This window comes from Argentina silus, assembly GCF_951799395.1.
Source record: "Argentina silus genome assembly, chromosome: 13".
NCBI lineage: Eukaryota > Metazoa > Chordata > Actinopteri > Argentiniformes > Argentinidae > Argentina > Argentina silus.
In genome coordinates this window covers 14,123,208-14,143,692 of record NC_139667.1, presented here as the reverse complement: position 1 = coordinate 14,143,692, position 20,485 = coordinate 14,123,208, and the positions used below count along the sequence as shown (strand labels likewise).

Sequence of the window (20,485 nt, the reverse complement as noted above, 5' to 3'; positions counted from 1 at the left end):
ATCCCAAAGGTGGCCGATTGTTTTTAGTTTCAGCTCAGATAATGATGCAGGATCATTCTAGGTTTATGTAGCTGTGCTAACAACAGATATGGTGTGTGATAGAGTCTGAGGTCGGCCCGCGAGGTGCACCAGTTTGACCACGACGTGGACGAGCTGAAGGGCTGGATGAGTGAGAAGGAGGTGGTGCTGGACTCTGAGGACCACGACCACGATCTGCTCAGCATACTGGCCCTGATACGACAACACGAAGGACTGGAGGTACAGGACACTCTGGAGGAGTGTGTGTGTGTGTGTGTGTGTGTGTGTGTGTGTGTGTGTGTGTGTGTGTGTGTGTGTGTGTGTGTGTGTGTGTGTGTGTGTGTGTGTGTGTGTGTGTGTGTGTGTGTGTGTGTGTGTGTGTGTGTGTGTGTGTGTGTGTGTGTGTGTGTGTGTGTGTGTGTGTGCGTGTGTGCGTGCGTGTGTATCTGTGTGTGTGTGTCTGTGAGTCCCAACGATACACCACATAGCCACGTATCTATCTCAAATATACTATCAAATGTCCTAGTGAACTCATTCCACTGAACGAATGAATAATGAATGTGTGTGCGTTCTCAGAGAGACCTAGCGGTCATAGAGGAGGAGGTGTCTCGGACCAAGGAGGAGGGGCTTGGCCTAAGCAGGAAGTACCCTCAGGTGCGGGCCAGTCTGAGTGAGAGACTACAGGAAGTGGAAGCGAGTTGGGCCAGCCTGCAGGGGATGGCCAGCCAGCGCAGCAGGAGGCTGGGCCAGGTGGAGGCTGTACAGAGATACCTGACTGAGTGGACGGAACTCATGTAGGTGGCGTTCTATTATTATTTTTTAGACCTTATTGAGTCTATGTAGGTGTGAAGATCTAGAGCTGGTTCCCCGGAACCCAAATTCTAGACTAAAAAGCCACTTCAATTAAGATTCTCCATTAAAAGTAGAATTTAGTCTAGGAGGAGTTTCTTCATTGACATAATTGCACTTCCATGTTAATCAAAGTGCTATCATGAATCGAAATCATGATTTTTAATTCATAAAGAATGAAATTGTGACAGAAGGAGTGATTTGCCCCTTTGTCTCCCAGGGCGTGGCTGAAGGAGACCCTCTCCCTGGTCCGAGGGGAGGGGCTAGGAGGGGAGGGGACTGACCTGGAGCAGCTAATTAAAAAGCACGATGAGTACCGTGTTCAGATTGACAAGCAGCTCAACAAATCACAGATGGTGAAACAGGAGGGCAGACGCCTGGTGGAGCAGAGCAACTTCATGTGCCAAGAGGTAATAGTGATAGTATACCAGGGGAGGCTGGTGGAGGTAGAAACCGGAGGACGGGGTCATTGTAATGCATGGAATGGAATGAGGAATGGTATCAAACACGTGTGAAAATACATTTACGAGTGATACGTTGATGTTGACTGGGTTAAAAGATTATCAAGAGTCAAATAACCTGCCAGATTGTTTGTCTCTGTGTGTGTGTGTGTGTGTGTGTGTTGTGGGTGTTGTATGTTTTGGCTGGTGCAATCAGATTTCCCCTCAGGGGATTATAAAGTAATATCTTATCTTATCTTAATGTTTGAAAACTACACTAGTTCCTACACCATACCAGGGCTAGATATCATCATTCTCAAAGGAGAGTCTTTATTGAACATGGGTCGTTAGTGCTTAATCTGTGTCTAGTCAACCAGGGCCATTAAATGGAGCCGTAATATTAAGGTCTATAGCATGCTACGAAGAGGAAATGAGTCATGTTGGAACCCGAACGTGTTAGATGTGTGTATCTTTGCATTTCCATAAGCTATGGAAGCTGCAGTTGTTTTTGTTTTGTTTTTTATCATCAAATGTATTGCTAACACTTGTCTTTTATGTGTATTTGTATTGTATGTACATGCTAGTACGTCCCTGTTTTGCCATCTATCCAGGTCGCCCTTGCAAAAGAGGTTTCTAACGTCTGGGGTCTTACCTGGTTAAATGAAAGGTTAAAGATAAGCTATGAAAAGGTGACATAAGGTGACTTAATTACATGTGATTAACTGAGCGACTGTGTTTCTGCTTCTTCTCCCAGTTGGAGGAGCGTCTGCTGGAGCTGCAGGACCTGGAGGTGCGGGTCCAGGAGAGCTGGGAGGAGCGCAGGGTCCTGTACCAGGAGGAGCTGGACATCCTACAGCTGCAGAGAGAGCTGGAGCAGGCTGAACACTGGCTCACCACCTACGAGGCTACACTCAGAGCTGAGGAGTACGGGGTTAGTAGAGGTGTACAAGGGGGGAGGGAAGGGAGGGAAGGGAGGGAGGGGGGATGGAAGGGGAAGGAGGGAGGGGTAGGTGGGAGCAGGCTGAACACTGGCTCACCATCTACGAGGCTACGCTCAGAGTATGGGCTAGGTCTTCTCAGTCCATTAGCTTTGTTGATTGGTTTGATGATTTGTGTTTGTGGTCTAGGGTGGAAATGAGATGTTTACTTTATGTTGTAAGCTGAGGAATATGGGGTAAGTAGAGGTTTACAAGGAGGAGGAGGGAGCAAAAATCCTTGTCATACAGAAAGATCATATGAAAGATGTTGAACAACGAAGTGAAATTGAGTTGTTAGTTCATACTTGCTTAGGTTTGAACCAGAGTTAAACATGACGTTAACGTGATGTTGATTTTCCCTCTCAGGACTCGGTGTCAGATGTTCTAGAGCTGATGAAGAAGCAGGAGGACCTGGAGGCCATGATCCAGGCTCAGAGCGTCCGCTTCACCGCCTTGCAGAAGAAGAGGACACAAGTAAGAGGGAGATATGAAACGATACGATAGCTTTATTGTCTATTTGCATGGAAATTCATGTTGTGAAGTCAGCCGTTTTAAATACACAAAATCACAAAATCAATACACAAAATCACTGGAAAGTAAGCTCAGATGTGGCTGCTCACCTTCCCTAAGAAACACAACTGAGAGATTAAATCTTAATGTTATAACCCCACTAAATCACACAATAATGTTGTAATATTCAATTAACAATATATCTCACGTTATTATCTCATGTTCAATCTCGTTTTGATATCTCACGTGATCTTACATCTCACAGAGAGAACAAAGACTGCTGGGTCTCCATGGTAATGAGGAGGGTTCCAGGAACACGCCAGCTAGAGTGACCTCTCTGAAGAGGAAACCGTCGGACGCCAAGACCCCTCCCCGCGGAACCACAACACCTAGAACCTTAGACCGCAGAACCAGCGGTGGCAGGAGACCCAATAGAACCGACAGAACCGATACCATGAGTCCCCCTCCCACTCTGACTCCCACTCTCAGCCCCGCCCCTACACCCCTGGTACGCAGGACCAGCAGTGGCAGGACACCCAATAGATTAGATCCTCCCCCTACCACCCCCAGTAGCCCCCCTCCCAGCCCCGCCCCTAAACCCCTGGTACGCACATCAAGAACCAGCAGTGGCAAAAGAACATGGAGAGCAGAAACCACTCCCTCTGTCCCCAGTAGCCCCCCTCCCAGCCCCAACCCCACCCCCACCCCGAGGGCCCGGACCGCCCTGAGCCCAGCCTCAGTGACCCCCCTCCTCTCCCCCAGACCCCCCAGCTATGCCTCTAAACCCCCTCCAGTTCCAGCGTCAGACACCCACGACAGTTATGATAGTAATGATAGTCACGATAGTCATGATAGTCGAGGTAGACACACTAGTCACGATAGTCACGATAGTCACGATAGTCACGATAGTCACGATAGTCACGATAGTCACGATAGTCTCTCCCCAGATCAAGACCTGTGCCCCACTGATAAACCCCCCGTCGCCCCCAAAACCAGAGTGTCCATCAGAGAGAGGAGGCTAGCCCGCCCTGCAGAGACAGCCCCACCCCCACCTGGCTCACCTGTGTCTGGCCCCCCAACTGACCCTCCAAGGCAGCCGGAGGAGGATATGACCTCCCCTTACCTCCCTCACCCATCCAGGGAGCAACCACCCTCCCCTGACCTCTCTTCACCTACTGTGAGGAAACACGCCTCTCCTCCTGACTCCCCTCCCTCACCAAGAGAGCTAGGGCTCTCACCTGACGTCCCCCCTCCAACCAGTGAGCTAGGGCTCTCCCCTGACCCCTCTCCTCCATCGAGGGAGCTTACTTCCTCCCCTGACCCCTCTCCTCCATTGAGGGAGCTCACTTCCTCTCCTGACATCTCTCCTTCAAACAGAGAACTCCCGCCCTCCCCTCCACGCCTACAGAGGACGCTAGAATCTGCCTCTCTGTCAGCCTCAACCGATGTAAGGATCAATTAATAAAGTTGAACTCTGAGTTTGAGTGGGTTCTAGATTTGACTACATTTGACACTGTGTTGCTGTCTGTCCTGAATCCTGTGTTGTGTTGTGTACATCTTCATAGATCAGAGGTCAAACGTCTGTCAAAATGGACGGGATGCTGGAGATAAAGCTGAAACAAAAAGTAAGACCTTGATTGAATACCTCAGTACTGAATGAACAGTTATGTACAAAACAGACATGACATATTCTGATATATTATAGAGGCATTATAAGGCATCATACATGCCCATAATGGGTTATAATGTGTTACATGTGTGTGCCACATAGATAGTGTTACCTAAATGTTGATGCTAAGCCCAGGTGTGTTGGTGTGTCCCAGGGTTTGGACCACTGGGAGGTAATCTATGCAGCGCTGGAGGGAGAGACCCTCAACCTGTTCAAAGACAGGGACGCAGCCCTAGAGGTACGTCACTTAAGTTTGTTGTGTTTTTTTTTTTTATGTACTCTTCCTGTAAAGTGCATTGTATTGCATCTGTGTATGAAATTTGCTATATCAATAAAGTTTGATTTGACTACACATTCATCATCAATCCATGCTACAGACAGAGAGACATGATGAATAACAGTTTTCTTGTTGTACTGACCAGCTAGCTCTAGGGTTGAGATGAAGCTCTTCTCTTATAAGATTTATTATTTTGCAGAGGTCTTCCCGGTGGCCGCCCATCAGTATGTCTGGAGCAGTGTGTAAGGAGAACACCTTCTACAAGAGGAAGGACCACACCTTCAAACTCATGTGAGTGGATGGATGACTAGTTTAGATCATAAAGTTGTTGATACTGAGTTGTGTTGTTTTTGTAATCAAACACCCATGGTTGACTGTGTTGCTGTGTGCCTCCCTCAGCCTGGGGGATGGTAGCCAGTACCTTTTCGCTGCCTCCAGCAGAGGGCTCCAGTTGAGGTGGGTGGAGGAGCTGCAGCGCTGTGCCCAGTCTGGCAGCTCCTCCGAAGAGTCTGGGTAAGAGAACTGTCAAGACTCGGGGCATCCCATATCTGTGTTTCATGTTAGCCAACAGTAATAGTCAGAGGAGTTGGCTGAGGTACAAACTGATCTGGGACCAGGCTAGTTTCTCCTGATCAAAGGCAGTGTACTTCATGCTTTATATTTACCATTTGAATCGTGATGTTTTCAAGTGTTCTTTCTGACTTGTTTAAATAAATGTGTTGATATCTGAAACCCCGGCCAATCCCCCCCGCCTTGTTTAGAAAACCCTCTTCATTTAAACTGAGAGATGTGGAATCAACGAAGACACCAGTAGAACACCTGACCTCCAGCCAGCTGGACAAGCCTGAGAGGAGGGAGTCCCTCAATGTGGGGAGAGGGAGAGGCAAGTTGAACAGTGTGTGTGTGTGTGCGTGCGTGCGTGCGTGCGTGCGTGCGTGCGTGCGTGCGTGCGTGCGTGCGTGCGTGCGCGCGCGCGGAGAGGAGAGGAGGGTTCATGGCTACATGTGGAAGCCCACATTACTGGCGATTGTGGACAGTACATGTGATGTGCATTGTGTCAGTGTATGTAGAAATGTCTATTTTTGAGGTATTTTGTGTCTGGTTTATTCCTGGCTTCATAAGGAATTTCCCTATTGGGATGATAAAGTGATTGATTGGTTGATTGATCGATTGATTGACATTATAGCCCACAAGGGTATGGAAATACAAATACAATTTGTATGGAAATACATTTCTGAGGGGAGAATCATCAGAAATGAGAGAATGTCAGGTGTAAATGTAAGTCAGCATGAACATGTTTAATTGCAGGTGAGGTGCGTGACTCCAGGGACAGTTTAGAGGCTGAGAGAGGCCCCCCTCCAAAGCCTCCCCACACATACTACGACAAGCACCGCTACCCAGAGGGAGGGACCACAGAACAAGGTGAGGGATAACTCACTCTAACTCACAATCTCTCTCTTTCTCTCTCTCTCTCTCTCTCTCTGTCTCTCTGTCTCACTCTGTCTGTCTCTCTGTTCTGTCTTTCTCTGTCTCTCTGTCTCTGTCTCTGTCTCTCTCTCTCTCTGTCTCACTCTGTCTCTGTCTCTCTCTGTCTGTCTCTCTGTCTCACTCTTTGCATTCCCTTTGTATTTCCTTCCCTTTGTATTTCCTTTAACTGTATATGTTACACAACCTGTTTTGAAACAGCAATCATTTTCATGTTGCATTATTTGAGATTGAAATAATGTATATATCCTGTAAATAAATTCTGTAATTGTTCTATTCTGTAGGATCAATTATAACATAGTGTGTTTTTTCTTGTTCCAGTGAGTGTAACCACTAGCTGGAGAAGCCTCCTGAAGAACCAGCCCCCCTCCACCCCACCTCCCCCGCCCCCCCAGGGCCTGGACGAGACTGCAACCAAAGACAAACCCAAGAAGAGCGTCTTCAAGAAACTCTTCAAAAAGTGATCATCTCTCATGAGTTTATCCCTGTGCCTATGTGAAATCTTTATGTGAATTTATTTATTTTCTAATGTTAATGTTGAAAATAATCACACCCAGTCGGCTCGTTTCATTTTGCACGCATTTAAATCCACAATAATGATTTAGATTAACTTGAATCACAATTTATTGTAGGCCTAGTTGAGATAATTGCGCAGGCATATTCTGGCTGGGATGGAGTCATTTACTTAACATTAGCGTAAATCAAGCATTGGTGTCAAGATTTGCGCACAAATTCGATATCTTCTAAATATTATTTGTTAATGATATTCCTTTGTTATTAATCAGTGCAAAGATTTTCAAGAGACAGTGTCATTTTGTAATGCAATTCAATGCCATATTATATTTTCATTTTACGAATCAGATATGTTTCAGTGAATCTTTCTCCACTCATTTCAGCACCGACAACTTCTTTCAAAGACAATTGTTAATATTTGTAAATCAACTCCAGGCATTTATAGGTTGTAATGTGAGGTTCAAAAGACGTCAATGCCTTTCGGAAAAATCTATTTCATGATCGATTTATTCTTCTTCAATGTGTGATATATTGATTGTACGGTTGTACATGTTTGTGTTGATGCTGTGAATTAAACGTTTCATGAAGATATGATATGATGTCTGGGAATCTTATAATTATTATGGCAGGATCGGGGGGAGGAGTGTTAAGTTAGGATCCTTCTCCGTGCTTCATTGACGAGGGGGGTAGACTATAGTGTGTCTTTTTTAAACAACATCTTCGGCCACACGATGGCGTCGGATACACAGCAATGAGCACATTCGTTCACTTTCTTCTTGTTTTTAAAGAGACTGTTTGTAAGGTTCAAAAGTTCATTAAATCAGTCGCCTGCAATGACGCCTTAAGCCATAGTAATAGGTTATATGTGATTACCTTTTTCACAATTGCGCACGTGGCTTGGCTATGTTTTTCAGAATGATAAAGCTTAGGCACAGACAACCGTTTTGATGAATTAGGTTTGTAGGCCTCGTTACAAGATTTGAGTAGGCCTAATATTGCTCAAGAAATCAGAGACACTTTGTCAGACATTTTTGCAAATGTAACTTTTTAAAAATGGAATTGGCTAATTATATGTAAGCCTTATGTTGTTGGTGCTTTGTCGAGAATGGGTGATTGCCTAGCATTTCTCTGCTAGTGTAATTACATGCTGGCTATTCTGATATTTGTAATGGCATTATCAAGGCTGATAAAAGCAATATTGAAGGCCATTTACAATTACGATATGGCCTACAGTTATAGAGATTAGATGTAACATATTCATCTAATCTAATAAAACCCTATATCCCTTTTGTAGTTATTTAGGCCTATTATTTTCTGCATTGTAGTTGTCATTATAATTATTTAAACAATAATAATAATAATAATTATTGTTGTTGTTGTTGTTGTTGTTGTTGTTATGTGTTCATTATCAGTACTACCATAACATCGGAATAATAGGCTATTTATACATGTACACGTGTGGCTCAGTTGGTAGAGCATGGCTCTAACAACGCTTACGTTGTGGGTTTGATTCCCGCTGGGACCATAGATACTGAAATGTATGCACTCACTGCAATGTAAGTCGCTTTGGATAAAAGCGTCAGCTAAATGGCATATATTATTATTATACATGTATGTGATTTATTCATAACAACCCTGGATTTTTTGGTATTTTCTTTGTATTCTACACAATCTCTTCATTTCGCTTGCGATAGATTATTCGATAATGTTGTTTTCAAATGATTTCGATTTTGGTAAGCCTCATGGCAGAATCGCTGATTTCGTTTGTTATTCCGATCACGCCTCGCCGAGCGGCTGCTTATATTGTAAGAATCACCACACAGCTCAAAAGAGCCAGACATCTGTTTTAGCCCCTACTCTGCACGCCGCTTTCACCACCGGTAAAATAGAAAAAAAATACGGAAATATATATATATAGGCTGTTCATTATGGAAGTCTTTGTCTTTGTTAAGGAAGTCTCTATAATGGTGCTTTCATTGGCCTTGGTCAAGCGTATTTATAATCTTGATCAATTGCAATTTGCCTAGGCCTACCGAAGATGTCATACTTCAATATTTTTCATTATCAGTTGTTGGCTATTTAGCGAAACAGACCTACATTTTCCAACGTTTATCGAGGTACGTTTGATAGACCTCTTTTAATTTAATTTGAAAAACATAGGCCTATTCAACATGGAATGAACCAACAGCAACTCTCTTCGATCAATCAAATTGGCTTGAAATGTGCCCGTCTTCGGTTTGATGCCATATGGTGAGGAACATACAAACATGGCATTTAGGGAACGAAGAAGAGCACACAAATATTTACAGCAGGTTGTGCTGCATCTCTCCGTCTCCGTGGGCTTGACAGAGAACATGACCATGTAAGACGCCGTCGTACTGCCTTGGAGTTCTGTCCGTTAGGCCAATATTCTGTCCTCTTTCTTTGAAGCATCTCTATCCTCACAGAACCATACGAATATGAGTCACCATAAATAGTCCAACAGTAATACTCATGTGATCTTCGATAACATGTTTGATAAAGCCAATGGGCCTCTACCAAATCATGATTATTAAAGAACAATATCGACGGTTTGAAAAACAGTTACAATTGTTCTACCTCATTGATAACCTTCTAAGTTGTTGAATACTAAATCGAGTCGTGTTAATTATTTGCCATAATATCGCCCAAAAAAATGTGACATCTTATTAATCTCGACCAGGCATTTGTTTTTGCTGAATTAATTGAATTGTGTCTCCTGCTGTCTCCATCCTGTCAAGTTATCCCCCTGTAATATACCTATTCACTGTTGTATAGGGCCTGTTGTTCTATTGTACCGCTAGGGGGCTCCCTACTCGCACAGATGTGCAACAGACTTCACTCGATAACGGAAAGCTGCGCCTACTTCCCTCTTGCCTATCGTCTTATTTCCACACAACACTATTTGTGGCCTAAAGTGAATAATAACGGTGTTTACATGAACGCAGTGTTTATAAATATTTTGCGGCGCGTGTTGAGCAGCTCCGTCACTGTGTTCAAACAAATCCAGGCCTAAACTAAATGTTATTATAAGGATTAAGGTATTCTTTATGTTTGTCAGCCTATACGACATTAAAACGTCAGCTTTCAGCTTTCTGGTTTTAGAGAATTGTTTGGTAAAATGCAGTACTACACGCCTAGAACGTATACAATTACGTTTAATTTCGAAGTTTTCTTCATGAAGCGGTTCCTCTATGTATTGTAGGCTATTACCGTTTAGTAATTTAAAGTATTGATAGGTAATCAGCTACAATTATGAAATTAATGTATAGGCCTATCCACGTTAACGAACAGAAATTTACAATTGTATTCTAATATTGTATACATATTTATAAATATATTGTGTTTATAATCGATTGTTAGCATTTGAGAATGAGTCTATGGAATTCTAACAAATTTTGAGGCCCTTTCCAATTGCATTTCCACCATCACCATCACCATCATCATCATCACCATCATCAACAGCAGCAGCAGCATTTCCAGCTCCATGGCATGTTTATCAAAGCATATTTACAAACACACACACACAACACACACACACACACACGCACACACGCACACACACACACACGCACACACACACACACACACACACACACACACACACACACACACACGCAACCAATTTCACGCAGTATTTGCTTAAAGCTATTAGGCATAGCCTAATTTGTCATGTCGGTGCGTCCACGTCCGCATTCACACCGTAGCACACACAACTGGAATATACCTGACTGGTAATTAGCTGTAGGCCTTATTGCTTAAGAATTATATATATTGTTTAGTATTGTTCTTGTAAAGCACTTTGAGGCATTGTTCTATGTAAAAGCACTGTACAATTACATCTGATCGATTGATTGGTAAAATACTAGCCTATATACTGGCTTTATGCTGAGATTTCTGCCTCAAACTTTTGAAAAGGCCAATCCTGAACATATTTGTTTACTTGTGCTGCAGGTTTGCAGAGCTGAGAGACGGCGTTGACAAGCGGCCTTTCCCACTAAGTGATGCGGTAGGGCTGCTGCTCCGAGGTATCACATTCTCTCCCTGGGAAAGTTGGACTCATCGCCGCCATGAGAGCAGTCTCTCCCGCCGCGCATACAGACATAGGAGCCCGGCCACTTATACGCACATATAGACATACAGTCATACATACATGGCCATGTCTATTTTATTTTATTTTATTATTCTATTGTCACTTTATTTTGTTGTTGTTGTTTGTGATGTGAGCTGCTGTAACGCCTTAATTTCCCCTCGGGGATCAATAAAGTACCTATCTATCTATCTATCTATCTATCTATCTATCTATCTATCTATCTGCATACATACATACATACATACATACATACATACATACATACATACATACATACATACATACATAGATAGATAGATAGATACATACATACATACATACATACATATATAAGCCTACACAATGCATGTTCACTTATCCTTGCATGAAATTACATGACTGGGGGTAATTATTTGCAACATGACAACACCGAAATCGTTGATTTGATAAAACTTACCAAACATGTTTAGAAAAGTACTCTCATATAGGCCATAGCAATAGCTCCATAACTTTGACCATCGACGTCATATATCTCAATTTATAAACTTGCCCCTGGAAAGAATTGGGTAAAATTGGAGACAGCGTTGAAAAAATGTATGAATACAAACAAATTATGATTATTATGATTATTATTATGTTATTATTTAGATCAATAAAGTTGCTGCTGTTGTTCTTACAATTTATGTTATGATTGAGTGATAATGAAGGTATTATTTTTAAATCTGAACGGTTTGTGTCGTATCCATATCATCGCCACATCAATGACTATCGTGATGTGTAATGTTATTGTTGTCTATATATAATCATATTACAATAACATCACTAAACGAGTAAAATAACATTGTGTAATTCGGATTCCGTTATGTTATCTATCTAGCGCAACTTCTCCCTGTTTGGGTAATCGTCAAAATGAGTCAGGTCTTTCATTTGGAATATCCTTGTAATCAGCATTTCTACATATCCTTAAAATACAGGATGCTGGTTTGACATCTATATCGAATGCCACTAATATTTACATGTAAGCGCATCAACAGCAGATTGAGCCAAAAAAGTCACCTAGTGGGAATTCGACGGCTCTCTCTCTCTCCGTGTGTGTGTGTGTGTGTGTGTGTGTGTGTGTGTGTGTGTGTGTGAGTGTGTGCGTGTGTGTGTGTGTGTGTGTGTGTTCGTGCGCTCGCGCGCTCTCTCTCCCCCATCCTGTTTGTGAATGTGTCTATGCGTACATGCGTGCGTGCGTACGTGCGTGCGTGTGTTTGTGTGTGTGTGCGTATCTCGCAGATCCAAGTTTACCTAAACAGACACATACTACAAACCGAAACAGACACAAACAGAAAAGCTTAAATATAATGCTGGCCTGACATAGAGCTAGTTTGGAGTTTAATTAGGAGACGGTGTTGCAAAAGCCACTTTGATAACCAACGTGAACACGTTTTATATATAGCCTACCAAGATAATATTTTTATAACGAGTTAACAAGTTAATAATTCAGGGAATGAGTGGGCTGAATGATGACATTATTACAGATCCTGTTTTGACTTGAGGGTCGTGTAACTCTTGTTTCCCAGAGCGTTATGACCCTGGCTTGGGGGCAAATATCTTCAACAACAAGTGTCGGCTACAGTGCCGTCAGGAATGAGAAACCTCGTTCGACAGATAAAAAAATGGAAAAGCAAAAGCAGAAACATCTTTTAATTAATCTCTTGATAAGTGTAGCCTGATTGAGTTTTACACTGAAACCTAATGGTGACCCTAGTCACCCCTCATCATTATTCTCAAAGGCCTTTCACTATGATGTTGATAGTTACTGTTAGCCGTGGCAGTGGTATTGTAATACAGTGGTAATAATACTACTAATCATACTACTATTGCAGCTGCTACAATCTATAGGCCTATTGACTACTACTACTACTACTACTACTACTACTACTGTTACTACTACTACTACTAGTAATACTATATCATACAGGTATACATATTAATAATCATAATAAAACTATTATTATTATCATCATTGCAGTATAAACAATTGCAGTAATTAAACAATATGTTTTTGTGATTTAGGCAATTATAGAATTAAATAAGGGGATACTTCTCGTACAATACGCACGTGCGTAAAAGGAGGACTCGCGCTCAGAGGTGCCGTGCGGAATGGACTAACTTCAACTCTGAAAAAGGAGGGAAAGAAACATGTATCCAGGTGAATTAAATCTTGAGATGCAGCCCCGAACGACTGAATAATGTCCAAAAGCATAGAGGCATAGATTTCATGCTATTATGACACCTGGAGATAACTCCTTCAATATGGATAAAAACGTCACATTTCTGTCAGTGTAGATTTACGTTTATAAATAAGTAATCAATTATGGCTGCTTTAATACTTCTTAATATGCTTGATACATAAAGTAGTACCTCTCCTCGGCGGCTACATTTCTGTGTCCCTCTCGTGTTTATTTCCCCATGGAACGTAAACAAACTTAAAAGACGCAGAGAAATGTTGAATCAGCAGTCTGAAAATATCACAGGCAGTGAAATGGATTTAGGTGATGTGATCTATTTTCTTGGTATGATTTTGGTCCGAGTAAACGAGGCTTTGTTGATGGGGTGAGTGGATGCTACATTGCATTGCAGGGATGTGTGTGTGTGTGTGTGTGTGTGTGTGTGTGTGTGTGTGTGTGTGTGTGTGTATGTGTGTGTGTATCCTTGCGCACTTGAGCAACTGCTAAGAACTGCTCCATGATTGGCTGGAAGGAGGGAGGACGCGTTAATACTTATGGTGCTGTGGTTGGCTGTTAGTCTGTAAAGGTTCAACCAATTTTTTTACAGCTTAGTGTCTGTGGCTCCCGTAATTAATTGTAGCTATCCGTCTCCTATCGATGTGTTTTTAGAGGAACATGAAATAGTTGTGTTTTTTTATTTGCAGAGTTGCCGGCATACACGAGATTGAGACCCAACTGTGCCGCTGGTTGTTGCCATTCTACCTTGCGTGTGATGTTGGATATGGGAGAACGGAAAGAAGTGAAAATGATTCCTAAATCATCGTTCAGTATAAACAGTTTAGTGCCCGAAGCCTGTCTGAACGACAACCACCACAGAACAGTCCCGGAGGAAGAGGAGAAGATTCCTCCACCGACCCTGGCACAGGACGCAAAGTCGGACAACATTTGCACTAAAAGTGACAATTCCTCCTCGCAAGAGTCGAGCTGCACGGAGGAGAAAGAGAAACAGGAAGAGAAGAAGGATAGCAAAGAGGGGGACAGTGGGAAAGACGGGGAAAAGAAAAACGGCAAGTATGAGAAGCCACCGTTCAGCTATAACGCTTTAATAATGATGGCCATCCGGCAGAGCCCGGAAAAACGGCTCACCCTGAACGGTATCTACGAGTTCATAATGAAAAATTTCCCCTATTACCGGGAGAACAAGCAGGGCTGGCAGAATTCCATCAGGCACAACCTGAGCCTGAACAAATGTTTTGTCAAAGTCCCGCGGCATTACGATGACCCGGGCAAGGGAAACTACTGGATGCTTGACCCCTCGAGTGACGACGTGTTTATCGGTGGGACCACGGGGAAACTCCGCAGGAGATCCACCACATCCCGGGCCAAGCTGGCGTTTAAGCGGGGAGCTCGTCTCACTTCCACTGGGTTGACCTTTATGGATAGGGCTGGCTCTTTGTATTGGCCCATGTCACCGTTTCTATCGCTGCACCACCCCAGGGCCAGCAGCGCACTGAGCTACAATGGGACATCATCGCCTTACCCTAGCCACCCAATGTCTTACAGTACAATGTTGACTCAAAACAGTTTGGGGAACAACCATTCTTTCCCTAGTTCCAACGGCCTGAGTGTTGACAGACTAGTGAATGGAGACATCCCCTACGCCACTCATCACCTCACGGCAGCGGCGCTCGCGGCCTCTGTGCCATGTGGTCTATCAGTGCCTTGCTCCGGGACGTACTCCCTGAACCCTTGTTCTGTTAACCTTCTATCCGGACAGGCAAGTTACTTTTTCCCCCACGTCCCCCATCCGTCCATGACGTCCCATAGCAGCACTTCCATGGCGGCCCGGGCCGCTTCATCCTCGTCCCCGCAGGCGCCCACGTCCCTCCCCTGTGAGTCCTTAAGGCCCTCTCTACCCGCTTTCTCATCAGGACTTTCTGGAGGACTTTCTGGAGGACTTTCTGACTACTTCACACATCAAAATCAAGGGTCAACTTCAAACCCCCTTATACACTAACAAAACACCCTCACAGGAACAAGACTGTAAGTGAACATTTTACAAACCATTTACATTGTAAGATATATAAACAAGAGAAACTAAAACAAAGAGAAAAACACAAATGAAAAGCAGCCGAAGTTCCAGGTATTTTTTATTAATATTCTGCATTTATTTCTGTGTACATATGTCAAGTGTCGGGGGGTCGTTATTATTCCACTGTCAGCAACGTGCAATGTGATAAGAAGAAAAAAAACGAAGATAAATCGTAGTTCTTTGGAGAGGCATTACCTTTAGAATGTGTATTTAAATAGTTTCTGCAGATTTGCCTAATTTTAATATTAAGAATATCTAATACCATCACATCTACCAGTCCCCATGACTGCAGTATTATCACGTATCATGCGTGCGCTGGTGGAATATGATTTTTATTTTGCAAAAAAATTAAACACTAATTTCTATTTTAATTTTCAAATAAATGTGTTTTTTTTAATGCAGAGAATACCCATACCCAACCCATGGCTCTTGTTATTTTGTCCTCTCCCATAATGAAGAAACAAATTAGTAGGCCTACTTTATACATAACTTACCTTCATTTATATTTTCATCACCTTACTGTTACTTTAAAGACCAAAGAATGGGTTTAGAAAAACTCTCTTGTGAGAGTTCAGTATTCAGTCACCATATGACAGGACAGATTAGGAAGGGGACAAAATGAATGAACGCCTCTAGCCTATTTTGTGCATATTTTACTGTAAATGTGGTCGCCATCCGGGTCACATTCTTTTTGTAATTAGTGAAATGTCAATACCAATTGTAATTATAGGTTAACTTTGCGAACGTGTAACCCGTGTTGAGCAAATGCCTCATAAAAGATGGAGTGATTGTTTATGTCGTCTTTAAATGGTTGTGATATTGTGGTCTTTTATTCCCGTGTTTGTCGCTTAAACTGTTAATCGAACAAAATAAAATAATAGGTTACGTCCATATTTCATGGAAACCCTTGTCTTTATTGCCATATTTGTATATATCATAGAGGGAGGTTTTGGCCTGTGTTGCATGCCGTGGTTAATTGAGCTGTTGTGAAGGCGGCACTGTGCGGGTAGGACCTAGGCCTTGCCCCTGAGCTGTCAGAGGCCGCCTCGGTTCAGCGTCTGGCTTTCAGAAACTAAACTGTCACTAAAATATCTCGCCTGGACTCTGCTTTATTTTGACTGCTTAGTAGCCTATTGTGTGTTGTTGAAAATCCAGACACAGAAGTTAGATAAGCTACAGTCATAAATGTGTTCTTCAAAAGTGGTGCGCTAAACTTGAGACAATGCCTGCAGCTGAATGCCCGTGGGTAAAAGGCTCCTGCAGGCTGTTTTAACGTTCTAAACATGGGTTTGATGCTTTTTGCACTTATTCATGTAAACAGTGTTTGTGTTGCTTTTGTGTTTGTCCTCCTTGTTCCTTCTAATATCATCTTTTTTATGGTTATTGATTGATTGGCTTTGGGTCATAAATTGTTCATGCACGTTATTGGTTGCAGAGAAGACCGCGTGTTCGCCAAGCATTGCTAGCCTATTTATTTCATACACTGTAGGGTCCAAATGAATAACAAGGAAATGCATTTCTTCGTTTACTGCCTTTGCTGACCTGTGGAATACTTTTTACTGCCTTTTCCTTCTCATTACAAATGCTAGTAGGCTAAGGCCTTTAAATACAATAACATACAACAAAGGTAACTTTCAGCTCTGTGCGGCCAGCAATTTGTTCATTTCCTAAAGAGGCATCGTGTTAAATGAGTCTAACTGTAATGCAATAACCTTACTGCTTTTCACAATGGACAGGTGCAACTCAATATCTCCTCGCTAGATGTTATCGTTCAAATGTTAAATGGGGTGACCACTCAAAAGACAAAGACTGAAAGGAGTAGGGTTAAATCAAGAAGGAATATATCTCATAGCCATAGAAATATAATCCGATGTGCACCCACTACAAACCTATATTTGTTACAGAAAATAGGCCGCTGTTTCTCACTCAAAATGTACCTTTTACAACATGTAAATTGACCATAGTTTGATAACGACCTCAAGAAATTGAAAACCACAGATTGTAGGCCATAAAGAGCATGTATTCCATACTGACTATGCAAAATAAATAATAATTATAATATAGTTCTTTACAAAAAAGTATATGTCTGTTATTATTAGGCTGTTATTATTATTATTATTATTATTATTATTATTATTACTACTAGTATTATTATTGTTATGATTACTACTACTAATACTACTAGTGTAATAACATTGTCATAGCCTAATGATAATAAGAACAACAGTCTAGTGTTGGTAGGGTAAATCGACATTAAACGCGATACGGATTCTTATATAGCCCATGAATTAAGTACACTTTTCAAATATACCCAATCATCGGCGAAAAGATGATCCAATACAACCATGTTTATTTTTCAATGAACGGGTTATTAGCTTGCTACCTCTCTGCAGTCTGCCACCCGAGTTTCAGCCACAACAATTAGCAATCAATATACCTGAACCACAAAGACGGCTCTGTATCATATTAAGAACAAAGCATCAATTGAAGGATTGCGTGCAAGCTGAGGCCCTTCCGTCTGGGTTGCTCTCCAGGCCTCCTTCAAGGCGGTGTGTGGTGTCTTTGGGGATCTAACACCTCACCAAGCTGGAAACCTAGCAGTGTCTGTCACTGGAATAAGTGCATAGTTCAAAGCTTAATTCGCTGCAAAGCAATTTCCCAAGTTTAAGGTGTTTTGAGGTGTCTCGTGTCAACCTACAATCTGTGCTGTGTCCCATTTTAGGAAGGGATTGGGAGGAAAGGGCGTGGTGCCGTCCTCATAGCGATGGCAGAGCGATTTAAGGACATCCTCCCGGTTCATAATCTCTCAATAGGCGAGGATTCAATCCACCGACCGGCTACTGTAGCGGCCTCATGTGTCGCCAGGAGTGAGAAAACACATTAAACCTGATCATATCTATACGCTTAACTTCAATATTATGGAATGGAAATCCCAAATCAAAACCCACAGCTTAGGCCCCCACCAAACCTAAAAACATACCACTCCACAAGTCAGTTTCTGAATAAATTATAAAGTCGATTTCGGAAGCGCCATTCTAGTCAACGCGATGGGAATAGGTTAGGTTAGCACAATGACCGACACACGCTGGGCCTAGCATTATGCTACATTGTGACATTAGGTTATACGTAGTCAAACTATGTTCAAGTGATATATTGAGAATGTATGGCGACACATGTCCCTAAACTTTGCGCAGTACCATTATAGAGCATTTTACGCACAGAGGGGATAGTACATACATTATCCTGTGTCTGGAGTTCAATGATGGCGTTGCTTGCACAAATTCATTCTCCCTTAAAGGCTACGAACAGCGGTAAGACAGAGCACGTGCAGGGCATACACTTGATCTAAACCGGCCACGGTAGCCTATAGGAAGTAGAGCGCGCTGAGCGCACGGGCCAACACACAAAATATGACCTCAAACATGAACGTCATCAACAGGAACAGCAACAGCAATAGCCATTGATAAAACAGGCCAATCAGAATGACGATAATAATAACAACAATAATAATAATAGGCTGATATTATTATTATTATTATTATTATTATTATTATAACAATAACAACAACAATAATAATAGTAATAATAATAAATGTAATAATACGATTTTGGGGGAAAAAATCGATAGGCCTACATTGTTATCTACAGTTAACGATCGATATTAACTAGCCTATTCTTTATGCATTTATGATCAAGAATGCGGAAGTATTCCGCAAAACATTTTATATCATCCTGCTGGTGACTGTGACGGTCTATCGCCTCGCCTTTGTCCCCAATCTGTACTACTGTAGTGTAGATCTGAGACTCGCAGACTGAGGGCGCTAGAATGTTGTCGGTTGTCGAGGATGGGGTGTCACACACGTACAGTATCATGCTTTGAGTCTCTTTTTGATACCCACCTTGCCTTGATGAAATGTTTGAGGGGAGATGGAGATTATAAGATTGGACGAAGTCCATTATTTCAGTTTTCACTGATGTGGTCAGTGGCGCTGAATCAATAAAACAGGGTATAAAAGCCCTAGTATTATATTATTAGTACTATTGTCGTAATATAATAATAATAATAATAATAATAACAATAACAATAACAATAATGGTTATGTTTCCATAACTGTATGTCTCATAATTAAATGCTATACTTTTATGTCTAATTATTTATCTATAAATCATTTGAAGCGATATCATGCGTACAGTACTGTGTTTCTGTGTGTGTGTGTGTGTGTGTGTGTGTTAAGTGTTCAGGTCGCCATTATTTTGTTCAAGCATGTCAGATCTCGGACTATCAACAGAGATTAAATGTGGCGGAATTCAGGTTCAACACAGTTATGCAGCAGCTCCTATATTCTGGCCAACTTCTCCCTAGTTTGTCCGAAGCAACAGGCTGCTATCAAACAACTGCAAGCATTAAAAGATTTGTTGTAGTCCGACTGCATTGCTCTGCAAAGGGGTTCGTGTGAACGAACAAGAAAACATTCGACAGATCGTGAATAATCGTTTTAATGAGTGAGTCTAAAGCGTGCGACTTGGTACACCGAGCTGTCGGGTTAAACAAACAAGCCGAAGCCTGACGAAATCGGATTGTTTAAGTGCGTCACTTCAATTTGCTCCTTCTTTCCGTAAAACTACAGATCCCATACACTGGAGTCCATTCCCTCGAATTATATGATTTAAGAACATTTTCTTAAATCGAGCGTAATCTCTATTTTTTTGTTATTAGAATAGGCCAACAATTATGCTCGAGCGCTTTGTGTCAATAACCTTCTCGATAAAGAAACTATTACTCAGTGTAACTGGCACTATAGGCCAATTTATACGCATTTATCCTCATACCTTATAGATAAGGTATCACTGCAATAATATATAAATATAGATATATATTTCAGTTACAGGTAATGAAATATATATTTGCTATAGGCAATCTCCTAATACGGGTCTAACCTACTCACCAATAGGCTTTTATGGGTTCTAACTTAGATAATGCTTAGGCCGAGTTTTACGCATGCATCATGAACAGATAGGTGTATAGATTATTGCTCACTACAACCGCTAATATTTTATAACAAGGAAACATTTGCGTGTAGTATAGGCTAGCCGGATACACTTATTTTGATCTGTGAGAATCATGAAACCTGATCACGGATATTGACAGGTAGCAAGAAGCTGTCATCGATGACAAGAGCTCGGTACAACCACATTGACATAGGCCTCTACACTATAGGGCCTGTATAATTTGCCCTAAAGACAATGACAATATAAGACAAACACACAGTCCATGTGGATCTGGCTGTGTGTGTGTGTGTGTGTGTGTGTGTGTGTGTGTGTGTGTGTGTGTGTGTGTGTGCGTGCGTG

At 42.1% G+C, this 20,485-nt stretch overlaps 2 protein-coding genes across 2 annotated transcripts in view; both read left to right on the top strand.

The window, feature by feature from the left end:
• sptbn5 (spectrin, beta, non-erythrocytic 5) overlaps positions 1-7,167 on the top strand; it is a gene marked incomplete at its 5' end in the record, with an annotated part of 43,525 nt that extends 36,358 nt beyond the window's left edge. The window contains 14 exons of the mRNA XM_083684096.1: positions 103-258; positions 595-812; positions 1,088-1,277; positions 2,062-2,238; positions 2,651-2,758; positions 3,060-3,595; positions 4,055-4,241; positions 4,360-4,419; positions 4,618-4,701; positions 4,940-5,031; positions 5,140-5,253; positions 5,502-5,623; positions 6,049-6,162; positions 6,547-7,167. Of these exons, the coding sequence (XP_083540222.1) occupies positions 103-258; positions 595-812; positions 1,088-1,277; positions 2,062-2,238; positions 2,651-2,758; positions 3,060-3,595; positions 4,055-4,241; positions 4,360-4,419; positions 4,618-4,701; positions 4,940-5,031; positions 5,140-5,253; positions 5,502-5,623; positions 6,049-6,162; positions 6,547-6,689 (2,301 nt within the window). The 3' untranslated portion in view covers positions 6,690-7,167. The remainder of the gene's footprint in view (positions 1-102; positions 259-594; positions 813-1,087; positions 1,278-2,061; positions 2,239-2,650; positions 2,759-3,059; positions 3,596-4,054; positions 4,242-4,359; positions 4,420-4,617; positions 4,702-4,939; positions 5,032-5,139; positions 5,254-5,501; positions 5,624-6,048; positions 6,163-6,546) is intronic.
• A 6,512-nt stretch (positions 7,168-13,679) lies between these two features.
• On the top strand, positions 13,680-15,969 carry foxg1a (forkhead box G1a). The gene has a single exon (XM_083683859.1). It carries the CDS (start codon positions 13,817-13,819, stop codon positions 15,059-15,061), a length of 1,245 nt encoding a protein of 414 aa, XP_083539985.1. The 5' UTR covers positions 13,680-13,816; the 3' UTR covers positions 15,062-15,969.
• Positions 15,970-20,485: the final 4,516 nt, after the last annotated feature.